Genomic DNA, 12,902 nt, shown 5'->3' with positions numbered 1-12,902 from the left:
TCCGTCATCCTGCTATATACCGTAATCCTGCCGTATGGCCGCATCCTGCTATATACTGCCATGTGGCCGCATCCTGCTATATAACCCATCATGGCATATGCCCCCATCCGGCTCATAATGTGCCCCCATCCGGCTCATAATGTGCCCCCATCCGGCTCATAATGTGCCCCCATCCGGCTCATAATGTGCCCCCATCCGGCTCATAATGTGCCCCCATCCGGCTCATAATATGCCCCCATCCTGGTGTATGGCCGCATCCTGTGGCACATAAAAAAAAAAATAAACGTTCATACTCACCTCACTTTACCTCACTCCCTGCAGCATCGCTCGTCCTCCCGTCTGTCAGCGCCGCTGATTGGAGCCGTCCCCATTGCCCTGCTGGATCGCGATCATCTCCTGTGTCTGTGCCAGTGTCCCGGCAGCTGCGTGTGGACACGTGCGTACAGCGATGACGTCATCGCTGTGCGCGCCGCTAGTCTCCACTCAGCCGCCGGCACAAACACAGGAGATGATCGCGATCCAGCAGGGTAATGGGGACGGCTCCAATCAGCGGCACTGCCGCTGACACAGACGGGAGGACGAGCGATGCTGCAGGGGGGCGGTGAGTACTGTACACTGATTCACTGCTCCCCTGCTGATGATGATGCACGGGGTGCAGTGAATACAGCCGCACATGATCACCCCAGGCCGTAGTTGCCAGGGGTGATCATGCGAGCCGGCTGTTTATCCCCCGCCCAGCATCCCGCCCACCTGCCAGCGCCGGCTTCAGCGCTGAGGGATGATGGGCGTGCATATTAAATAAGCGGGTCCACGTGGTCACGGCAGGCTGCTAAAGACGCATCCCCCCACTTTCCCCCAACATTTGGGGGGAAAAAAGTGCGTCTTATGGTCCGAAAAATACGGTATGTGATCACACTTTTTTTTTTTTTTTTTTTTGCAGTTTTTCCACACTTGGAATTTTTTTTTGCTGTTTCTTCGGCGCTCCATTGGGAGACCCAGACGATTGGGTGTATAGCACTGCCTCCGGAGGCCACACAAAGCATTACACTAAAAAGTGTAAGGCCCCTCCCCTTCTGGCTATACACCCCCCGTGGGATCACGGGCTGATCAGTTTTCTGCTTTGTGCGAAGGAGGTCAGACATCCACGCATAGCTCCACTGTTTAGTCAGCAGCAGCTGCTGACTATGTCGGATGGAAGAAAAGAGGGCCCATACTAGGGCCCCCAGCATGCTCCCTTCTCACCCCACTTTACGTCGGCGGTGTTTGTTAAGGTTGAGGTACCCATTGCGGGTACGGAGGCTGGAGCCCACATGCTGTTTTCCTTCCCCATCCCCCTGAGGGGCTCTGAGGAAGTGGGATCTTAACGGCCCCCAAGCCCTGAGGCCGGGCTCCATCCACAGACCCATGGAACCTGCTGGATACGGAGCTGGGTACCGTTCAGGGACAAGGCCCTGCGACATTCAGGTACTCGGTGTCCCAAACAGGCCGCGCACATTCCAGACTTGCTGGGTGTGCTAGTGCGCCAGGGACAGTAGCGCTGCGCGCTGGGGTTACAGTCACTGCAGTTTTTCTGGGTGACTTTATGTGTTGGGGACTGCCGCGCCGGCCGCCCCTGGAGCGGCGGCGCGGCTGCGACTTGTAGTGCGCCGGGGACTTAGCGCCGACCGTGCTTTTACGACGGCGTCGCTTATAAATTTAGTCCCCGGCTTCTGCGGCCTAGCTCCGCTTCGTTCCCGCCCCCACCCTGTCAATCAGGGCAAGGGAGAGACGCTGTACGATTAATCAGCGCCGAGGGCTGGAGTCTTATTTACATGCTCCAGCCCTCTCACTGAGCACAGTGGGACGCAGGTTTCCCGCTCTTTGTCTGCACACGCCCAGGGCCCGCCCCTCTCCATAGGACGCCGGCAGCCATTCCTACATGCAGTCTGGCTGGAGAACGGACACAGGCTCTGGGAGACCCAGACAAGGGATTTCTGGCGACCACACACCCGCGTTAAGCGGGCGGTAAGCAGCACTTTAGTGCTGGCCCCACTAGTGCCACAGTGTTATTTTGGTGTACCTTTTTTTCTCTATACCATATATATATATATATATATATATATTTATATTGCACTGTACGGTCGCTTCTTGGCTGTATACCCTATCTTGCTCTGAGGAGACGACAACATGTCATCCGCAAAACGCAAGGGTGCCAAGACACAGGCTGTAAGCGCTGCTTGTGCCGCTTGTGGGGCTGATCTACCGGCAGGTTACAATGACCCCCATTGTGTGCAATGTTCGGTCCCTGTGCCACTTCGTCAGCCGGAGTCTATGGTGGTAGTGGCCCAGGCAGAGTCACCGGTGAACCCTGTCCCGGTGACGGGGACAGAGTTTGCAGTTTTTGCTGACAAGATGTCTGTCACTATGACAAAGATCCTAGAGACCTTGCAGGCCAGGCCAGTTACTCAGACCATGGACACTGCTGCGGCAACGTTCCCCGGTCCCCCTCAGTTGGAGTTAATCCGTGCTTCAAGGGGGTCCCAGGCATCTCAGCCTGACGGCTCTGATTCAGATGACAGTCCCAGGCAGCCTAAGCGAGCTCGCTGGGAGAGACCCTCCACGTCATCACGCGGATCAGGGTCTCAGCGAGAAGAGTCTCTACATGATGAGACAGAGGAGGGTGATCAGGAGTCTAATCCTGAAACCGCTCTCAATCTGGATACTCCTGATGGTGACGCCATGGTAAATTACCTTATAGCGGCCATCAATAGTCTATTGGAAATTTCTCCCCCTGCCCCTTCTGCAGAGGAGGCAGCTGCACAGCAGGAGAAGTTCCATTTCAGGTATCCCAAGCGTAAATTGAGTACTTTTCTGGACCACGCTGACTTCAGAGAATCAGTCCAGAAACACCATGCTTACCCAGACAAGCGTTTCTCCAAACGTCTTAAGGATACACGTTATCCCTTTCCCCCTGACGTGGTCAAACGCTGGACCCAGTGTCCAAAGGTGGACCCCCCAATCTCCAGGCTTGCGGCTAGATCCATAGTTGCAGTGGAGGATGGGGCTTCACTTAAAGATGCCAATGACAGACAGATGGACCTTTGGTTAAAGTCTGTCTATGAAGCTATCGGCGCGTCGTTTGCTCCAGCATTCGCGGCCGTGTGGGCACTCCAAGCTATTTCAGCTGGTCTGGCACAGGTGGACTCTATCATACGTCCAGCAGTGCCGCGAGTAGCGTCCCTAACCTCGCAAATGTCTGCGTTTGCGACTTACGCTATCAACGCTGTCCTGGACTCTACAAGCCGTACCTCAATGGCGTCTGCCAACTCTGTGGTTTTGCGCAGAGCCTTGTGGTTAAAGGAATGGAAAGCGGATTCTGCTTCCAAAAAATGTTTAACCAGCTTGCCACTATCTGTAGATAGACTGTTTGGTGAACAATTGGCCGAAATCATTAAACAATCCAAGGGTAAAGACTCCTCCTTACCCCAGCCCAGATCAAGCAAACCTCAACAGAGGAAGTGGCAGTCGAGGTTTCGGTCCTTTCGAGGCTCCGGCAAGACCCAATTCTCCTCGTCCAAAGGGACTCAGAAGGAGCAAAGGAGCTCAGATTCCTGGCGGGCTCACTCACGCCCCAAGAAAGCAACCGGAGGAACCGCTTCCAAGGCGGCTGCCTCATGACTTTCGGCCTCATCCCTCCGCATCCTCGGTCGGTGGCAGGCTCTCCCGCTTTTGCGACATTTGGCTGCCACAGGTCAAAGACCGGTGGGTAACAGACATGTTGTCTCACGGGTACAGGATAGAGTTCAGTTCTCGTCCTCCGCCTCGGTTCTTCAGAACCTCCCCACATCCCGACCGAGCAGATGCCCTTCTGCAGGCGGTGTGCTCACTAAAAGCAGAAGGAGTGGTGATCCCTGTTCCTCGGCAGGAACAAGGGCAAGGTTTTTACTCCAATCTCTTTGTGGTTCCAAAAAAGGACGGCTCGTTTCGTCCTGTTCTGGACCTAAAGCTGCTCAACAAGCATGTGAACGCCAGACGGTTCCGGATGGAATCCCTCCGCTCAGTCATTGCCTCAATGTCTCAAGGAGATTTCCTTGCATCAATAGACATCAAAGATGCTTATCTCCACGTGCCGATTGCTACAGAGCACCAACGTTTTCTACGTTTCGTGATAGGAGACTACCATCTCCAGTTCGTAGCTCTGCCATTTGGTCTGGCGACAGCCCCACGGGTTTTCACCAAGGTCATGGCGGCAGTGGTAGCAGTCTTGCATTCTCAGGGACATTCGGTGATCCCTTACTTAGACGATCTACTTGTCAAAGCACCCTCTCAAGAGGCATGCCAACACAGCCTGAATGTTGCGCTGGAGACTCTCCAGACTTTCGGGTGGATCATCAACTTTTCAAAGTCAAATCTGTCACCGACTCAATCACTAACGTATCTTGGCATGGAGTTTCATACTCTCTCAGCGATAGTGAAGCTTCCGCTGGACAAGCAGCGGTCACTACAGACAGGGGTGCAGTCTCTCCTTCAGGGTCAGTCGCACCCCTTAAGGCGCCTCATGCACTTCCTAGGGAAGATGGTGGCAGCAATGGAGGCAGTCCCGTTCGCGCAGTTTCATCTGCGCCCACTTCAATGGGACATTCTCCGCCAATGGGACGGGAAGACAACTTCCCTAGACAGGAAAGTCTCCCTTTCTCAGACGGCCAAGGACTCTCTGCAATGGTGGCTTCTTCCCACCTCATTATCACAGGGAAGATCCTTCCTACCCCCATCCTGGGCAGTGGTCACGACAGACGCGAGTCTGTCAGGGTGGGGAGCAGTTTTTCTCCACCACAGGGCTCAAGGGACGTGGACTCAGCAGGAGTCCACCCTTCAGATCAATGTTCTGGAAATCAGGGCAGTGTATCTTGCCCTACTAGCCTTCCAGCAGTGGCTGGAAGGAAAGCAGATCCGAATTCAGTCGGACAACTCCACAGCGGTGGCATACATCAACCACCAAGGAGGGACACGCAGTCGGCAAGCCTTCCAGGAAGTCAGGCGGATTCTGATGTGGGTGGAGGAAAGAGCATCCACCATATCAGCAGTTCACATCCCGGGCGTAGAAAACTGGGAAGCAGACTTCCTCAGTCGCCAGGGCATGGACGCAGGGGAATGGTCCCTTCACCCGGACGTGTTTCAGGAAATCTGCCGCCGCTGGGGGGTGCCGGACGTCGACCTAATGGCGTCTCGGCACAACAACAAGGTCCCGACCTTCATAGCGCGGTCTCTCGATCAAAGAGCTCTGGCGGCGGACGCCTTAGTGCAAGATTGGTCGCAGTTCCGGCTCCCTTATGTGTTTCCACCTCTGGCACTCTTGCCCAGAGTGTTACGCAAGATCAGATCCGATTGCGGCCGCGTCATACTCGTCGCCCCAGACTGGCCGAGGAGGTCGTGGTACCCGGATCTGTGGCATCTCACGGTCGGCCAACCGTGGGCACTACCAGACCGTCCAGACTTAGTGTCCCAAGGGCCGTTTTTCCATCGGAATTCTGCGGCCCTGAACCTGACTGTGTGGCCATTGAGTCCTGGATCCTAGCGTCTTCAGGATTACCCCAAGGGGTCGTGGCCACCATGAGACAGGCTAGGAAGTCCACTTCTGCTAAGATCTACCACAGAACGTGGAAGATTTTCTTATCCTGGTGCTCTGCACAAGGAGTATCCCCCTGGCCATTCGCGTTACCTGTCGTTCTTTCCTTCCTGCAATCTGGGTTGGAAAAGGGCTTGTCGCTCGGCTCCCTTAAAGGGCAAGTCTCGGCACTATCCGTGTTTTTTCAGAAGCGTCTAGCACGACTTTCTCAGGTGCGCACGTTCCTGCAGGGGGTTTGTCATATCGTACCTCCGTACAGGCGGCCGTTAGATCCGTGGGATCTAAACAAGGTCCTTGTTGCTCTCCAGAAGCCGCCCTTCGAGCCTCTGAGGGACGTGTCACTTTCTCGACTCTCACAGAAAGTGGCCTTTCTGGTAGCGGTCACGTCTCTTCGGAGAGTGTCTGAACTAGCAGCGCTGTCATCCAAAGCTCCTTTCCTGGTGTTCCACCAGGACAAGGTAGTGCTGCGCCCCATTCAGGAGTTTCTCCCTAAGGTGGTATCCTCTTTTCATCTTAATCAGGATATCTCCTTGCCTTCCTTTTATCCGCATGCAGTTCATCGGTATGAAAAGGATTTACATTTGTTGGATCTAGTGAGAGCACTCAGAATCTACATTTCCCGCACGGCGCCCCTGCGCCGCTCGGATGCACTCTTTGTCCTTGTCGCTGGTAAGCGCAAAGGGTCGCAGGCTTCCAAAGCCACCCTGGCTCGATGGATCAAAGAACCAATTCTTGAAGCCTTCCGTTCTGCTGGGCTTCCGGTTCCATCAGGGCTGAAGGCCCATTCTACCAGAGCCGTGGGTGCGTCCTGGGCATTACGACACCAGGCTACGGCTCAACAGGTGTGCCAGGCAGCTCCCTGGTCGAGTCTGCACACTTTCACCAAACATTATCAGGTGCATACCTATGCTTCGGCGGACGCCAGCCTAGGTAGAAGAGTCCTGCAGGCGGCAGTTGCCTCCCCGTAGGGGAAGGCTGTCTTCGCAGCTCTAACATGAGGTATTTCTTTACCCACCCAGGGACAGCTTTTGGACGTCCCAATCGTCTGGGTCTCCCAATGGAGCGCCGAAGAAGAAGGGAATTTTGTTACTTACCGTAAATTCCTTTTCTTCTAGCTCCTATTGGGAGACCCAGCACCCGCCCTGTTGTCCTTCGGGATTTTTGGTTGTTTTCGGGTACACATGTTGTTCATGTTGAATGGTTTTCAGTTCTCCGATGTTACTTCGGAGTGAATTTGTTTAAACCAGTTATTGGCTTTCCTCCTTCTTGCTTTAGCACTAAAACTGATCAGCCCGTGATCCCACGGGGGGTGTATAGCCAGAAGGGGAGGGGCCTTACACTTTTTAGTGTAATGCTTTGTGTGGCCTCCGGAGGCAGTACTATACACCCAATCGTCTGGGTCTCCCAATAGGAGCTAGAAGAAAAGGAATTTACGGTAAGTAACAAAATTCCCTTCTTTCCAGTACATCATATGGTAAAACTTATGGTTTCAGTTAAAAGTACAACTTGTCCCGCAAAAAACAAGCCCTCATATGACCATATTGACTGAAAATTAAAAAAGTTATGTCTCTCGGAAGAAGGGGAGCAAAAAAAAAACCACGCAAACACGGAAAACGCTCTGGGGCTGAAGGGGTTAATATACAGTGGTACATTACATGGTAATCACACCTTGACTGCCCGCTCTGCAGTGTATGTGCACAGATCAGGAAGCGATTATAGGGCGGTCACTATATAGTGAGTGGTGACTTAAGCTGGTGTCACACTAAGCGACAGCGACAACGACGTCGCTGTTACGTCACCATTTTCGGTGACGTAACAGCGACCTTGTAAGTCGCTGTTATGATCGCTGCTTAGCTGTCAAACACAGCAGAAGCAGCGATCATAACGTCGCTGTGCTACATGTGCAGAGAGCAGGGAGCCGCGCTTAGCGCTGGCTCCTTGCTCTCCTAGGTACAGTACACATCGGGTTAATTAACCCGATGTGTGCTGCAGCTACATGTCACAGTGCAGAGAGCAAGGAGCCGCGCGCACTGCTTAGCGCTGGCTCCTTGCTCTCCTTGCTACAGTATACATCGGGTTAATTACCCGATGCGTACTGCAGCCACATGTCACAGTGCAGGAGCCGGCACTGGCAGCAAGAGCGGAGGCTGGTAACCAGCGTAAACATCGGGTAACCAGGGAAAGGTCTTCCCTTGGTTACCCGATGTTTACGCTGGTTACAGCTTACCGCAGCTGCCAGTGCCGGCTCCTGATCGCTTCATTTCGTCGCTCTCTCGCTGTCACACACAGCGATGTGTGTGTCACAGCGGGAGAGTGACGACCAAGAAATGAAGCTGGACATTCAGCAACGACCGGCGACCTCACAGCAGGGGCCAGGTCGTTGCTGGATGTCACACACAGCGACAGCGACGGGACGTCGCTGCAACGTCACAGAAAATGGTGACGTAGCAGCGACGTCGTTGTCGTCGTCGTTATGTGTGACACCAGCTTTACCGTTCCATGCAAAGGAGCAGCTGCAGGGAAAACCTAATCTCATTTTCTTCCTGTAAGCCAACCTGACGTGATGTATATACCCTTTTCTTCAAGATATATTTCAGCCAAATCTAGCCCTCCCATGGAGTAATAGTTGTTGGATCTGGGTCCCAGCATGCTGTAAGATAAGGCAACCAGACTTGCAGGAGACAGAGGATCTAGAAATTTAGGATATCCCATTTCTATGTTTTCAAGCACACTAGGCCCCTATGTAAAGTGTCAGAATGGGGTGGAAGCGCCGTTTTAAATCTAAAGCAGGGCTGGGCAAAGCGTGGGCCACATTCTGCCCTCTTGACTGCGCCTGTCCAGACTGAGACAGTCAAAGGACTGAAAGGGCTGAAAACGGTGGACCGCGAGCTGCACCACTGCCGCCTGATGTCACCGCTATTTGTATCCACAAGATGCACACATTGGTGGAGAATGATGCTGTTGATTCTCTGTTCAACCAATCAGCATGGGGCACAGCAGACAAGATGACATTAAATCACCGCATGTGCTGCGCAGAGCGTCAGTGCAGCGGAAGCTGTGCGCCGGGGGAACAGGAGCGAGGTGAGAATGTGGTGGAGGGTTTTTTTTCGTGTACAGGATATTTGCGTGTATGTAAGATTCTATGTGGGGGCTCAAATGTATATGAAGGGGCTATGTATGAATCAAGAATGTATTACGGGGCCAGGTGTGGCGCGCACACTGTATATAAAGGGGGGGGGGGGTTACACTGTATATAAAGGGGCCATGGGGGGGGGAGGTTTACACTGTGTATATAATGGGGCCATGGGGGGGGGGGTTACACTGTATATAAAGGGGCCATGGGGGAGGGGGGGGGAGGTTTACACTGTGTCTATAAGGCTATGTGTCCACGGTAGAATGTACCTGCGGACTTTTCTGCCTGAAAATCCGCGACTTTCGCGGCAAATCCGCACCCGCAGATTTGCCGCAGATTTTGATGCGGATTTTTTTTTTTCCCATTCTATACCCAAATCCGCACCAAAATCAGCAACAAACAATTGACATGCTGCAGATTTTTCCGCGGCAAATCCGCAGCGGAAAAATCCGCAGCATGGACACAGCATTTCCAAAATGCCATTGAAATGGCTTGGAAGTGCCGCTGCTGCAGATTTTCGGCAAATCCGCGGCAAAATCCGCGGTAAATCCGCAGCGTGGGCACATAGCCTTAAGGGGCCATGGGAGGGGAGGGGGTTACATTGTGTCTATAAAGGGGCCATGGGAGTGGGGGGGTTACACTGTATATAAAGGGGCCATGGGAGGGAGGAGGGAGGGGGGGGGCTACACTGTGTATATAAAGGGGCCATGGGAGGGAGGGGGGGTTTACACTGCATATAAAGGGCCATGGGAGGGGGGGGGTTACACTGTGTATATAATGGGGCCATGGGGGGGGTTACACTGTGTATATAATGGGGCCATGGGGGGGGGTTACACTGTGTATATAATGGGGCCATGGGGGGGGGAGGTTTACACTGTATATAATGGGGCCATGGGGGGGGAGGTTTACACTGTGTATATAATGGGGCCATGGGGGGGGGGAGGTTTACACTGTGTATATAATGGGGCCATGGGGGGGGGGGTTTCTACTGTGTATATAAAGGGGCCATGGGAGGGGGGGGGGTTACACTGTGTATATAATGGGGCCATGGGGGGAGGTTTACACTGTGTATATAATGGGGCCATGGGAGGGGGGGGGGTTATACTGTGTATATAATGGGGCCATGGGAGGGGGGGGGGGAGGTTTATACTGTGTATATAATGGGGCCATGGGAGGGGGGGGGGGGAGGTTTATACTGTGTATATAAAGGGGCCATGGGAGGGGGGGGTTACACTGTGTATATAAAGGGGCCATGGGAGGGGGGGGTTTACACGGTGTATATAAAGGGGCCATGGGGGGGGGGGGAGTTTACACTGTGTATATAATGGGGCCAATAGGGGGGGTTACACTGTGTATATAATGGGGCCATGGGAGGGGGGGGTTTACATGGTGTATATAAAGGGGCCATGGGGGGGGGGGGGAGGTTTACACTGTGTATATAATGGGGCCAATGGGGGGGAGGTTTACACTGTGTATATAATGGGGCCATGGGAGGGGGGGGGGGTTTACATGGTGTATATAAAGGGGCCATGGGAGGGGGGAGGGGTTTACATGGTGTATATAAAGGGGCCATGGGGGGGGGGGGGGAGGTTTACACTGTGTATATAATGGGGCCAATGGGGGGGGAGTTTACACTGTGTATATAATGGGGCCATTGGAGGGGGGGGGGAGGTTTATACTGTGTATATAAAGGGGCCATGGGAGGGGGGGGGGTTTACACTGTGTATATAAAGGGGCCATGGGAGGGGGGGGGGTTTACACTGTGTATATAAAGGGGCCATGGGAGGGGGGGGGGGGTTTACACTGTGTATATAAAGGGGCCATGGGAGGGGGGGGTTTACACGGTGTATATAAAGGGGCCATCGGGGGAGGGGGGGGTGTTACACTGTATATAAAGGGGCCATGGGGGGGAGGGGGGGTTACACTGTGTATATAAAGGGGCCATGGGAGGGAGGGGGGGGGGGGTTACACTGTATATAAAGGGGCCATGGGAGGGGGGGGGAAGGTTTACACTGTGTATATAAAGGGGCCATCGGGGGTGGGGAGGTGATTTTAATTACCCCCTTTCTTTCTTTGAGCCATAGTACTGCTTAGGCTTTTGTAGACGTTTTGGGGGACCCCGTACTGTGTATAAGGCCTGTGTGTGGGCTCATACTGTATATAAGGCATGTTAGCATACATGATTCTGCTCCATATTAAGGGATACAATTTAATTATAATCTAAAATTATATGTTAATAATGAGCATAATTAATGTCACCCTCTTGCTTCGGCTCTCCGCACCAGTCAGTATCTTGTGGCCCCTTGGAACCATTGCGCACCCCTAATATAAACCTGAGCTCTGAGGGTATGTGCAATTTTGATGCAGTTTTTCGGTGCGGTGCAGGGGGGGGAATAAAGATGCTTCGAAAACGGTGTATTTTGCATTGTTTTTCCTGCCAGACTCCAATATTTGCAGCCGATATTCCTGCTGCAGATACTGAATATGAGCAGATATATATTACTTCTGCATTGGATCAGAAGAACCTCTCTGAATTCCGGATCAATTAAATTATTCACTCCTTAAAATAAATCTGAACACTCTATAATGTTTTCCGTGGGGTTTATTGGCAAAAGGATGAATGGGGTGTGGAGGTAGCTCATTACAGAGATGCTGTGTAACGTTAGTAGTAGTTTTAGCACATTTTGACTTTGACCGGTATCTCCACCCTGGTAACAGTCAGGGCAGGTAATATTGGGTTACTGAGGACGGGGCTCCCGCCTGATTTTGCCCTTCTACCGAGTGGTCTTCCTTCTTGGCGCACGTTGCGCTTGTTTTGCATTGTCCTGGTATGGAGGAAGCCCACCGGAGCAGAGGTGGTGCCATGTTTTACATTGCTGGTATTCACGCTAAGAGATTTCTGGACTAAGAACGAGTTTTGCCATTGGAGACGCTCCACGTCCTTTGCCGGTGTTTTTGGAACGCAAGAGGTGACGAAGGATATCTGCTCCGGCGCTCTCTGCTGCTCCTTAGGAAAATTACTTATGGCTTCAAGAAGTTTCCTCTCTACCCTGAGGTCAATGTTGTGCAGAACTTGTCCGACCAGGGGGCTACCCAGAAATCCTTTTGAGGGAAGCTTTTCCAGCTGCTGGAGCAGAACCTCTTTCCTTCGAGCCATCTGCTCCGCATGTCCATTTGCAGGTGAAGCTTTCAATGGCGGCAGTAACAAGGGCGCGCTGAACGTTAGTGACTCCTTTGTATTATAACAATTGATACATAATGGGAAGGCTTTGCCGGTGAGCGGTGAGGAGCTTCTTTGCACGTTCCTCTCCTTGTGTCTTGCTTCTCTACTAGATACCTCTACAGAAGATACTCTGTCATTACAGCTTTCTATAGAAGGGCAGTGACCTGTAAAGCCAGACGCTAAGTCTTTCTCTGCGGGGGGCAGGACGTGATCCACGACGCTCGTCTCGGTCGCTGACTTCTCCTCGTGGTCGGTGACTGTGCCGGATTTAGTTTCTGCAGCTTTATCTTTGCTCTCGGGTACAAAGCACAGGTCAAGGCACAGAATACAATCCGTGGCCTCCCCGGGTTTGGGCTTCTTCTGTTTCTTCTGAGGGTGCAGACATCCCGTTGCGGAAACAGGACCCCAGCCACAAGCCTGGAAAATTAGAAATCACAAAGCGTTACATATTTTACAGCTCTTATGATTACATTCATAGAGAAACACCATGGACTGAACATTTCTAAGACCTTCAAATGACATCCGTCACGTTAAAGAAGCTATAGGACAGCACAAAAGATGGAAACCAGACGGGCAAGTGTCATAGCGCCAACTATGAATTATCATGCTCTAGAGGGGATCAAGGTTGGCGTCAGAAGAACCACAAATGTTTGTCCTAATACCGTTATCACATGACTATGCACAACGCATTTTACTGTCCTTATTACATCCTCCCGTAAAGACCTACGGTGGAGGCTGAAGCTCCTGCTCCCCGTGGCCTTGCTACACACTAATGGTGGTGCCAGTATGACCATATCACTCCTCCTTAAACCTGCACCCAATGTATGCCAGTAAGGATCTGTACACAAGACGTTTCCTTTAAGGAGTCTCTTTGGATCGGGTCCACTCCAAAAGACGTCTGGAGAATTATTCAAACTTTTGAAAACCTCTTCCTTTTCCGG

The 12,902-nt window shown here is 52.6% G+C and overlaps 1 protein-coding gene across 7 annotated transcripts in view; it reads right to left on the bottom strand.

The window, feature by feature from the left end:
* Positions 1–11,333: 11,333 nt before the first annotated feature.
* Positions 11,334–12,902, bottom strand: part of C10H16orf46 (chromosome 10 C16orf46 homolog) — a 34,196-nt gene continuing 32,627 nt past the window's right edge. For all 7 annotated transcript variants that reach the window (XM_075325841.1, XM_075325836.1, XM_075325839.1 and 4 more), the window contains exon 3: positions 11,334–12,378. In XM_075325841.1, the coding sequence (XP_075181956.1) occupies positions 11,413–12,378 (966 nt within the window). In that variant the 3' untranslated portion in view covers positions 11,334–11,412. The remainder of the gene's footprint in view (positions 12,379–12,902) is intronic.

The sequence above is a fragment of the Anomaloglossus baeobatrachus genome, chromosome 10 (assembly GCF_048569485.1).
Source record: "Anomaloglossus baeobatrachus isolate aAnoBae1 chromosome 10, aAnoBae1.hap1, whole genome shotgun sequence".
Classification (NCBI taxonomy): domain Eukaryota; kingdom Metazoa; phylum Chordata; class Amphibia; order Anura; family Aromobatidae; genus Anomaloglossus; species Anomaloglossus baeobatrachus.
This window is presented reverse-complemented; position numbering and strand designations above follow the sequence as displayed.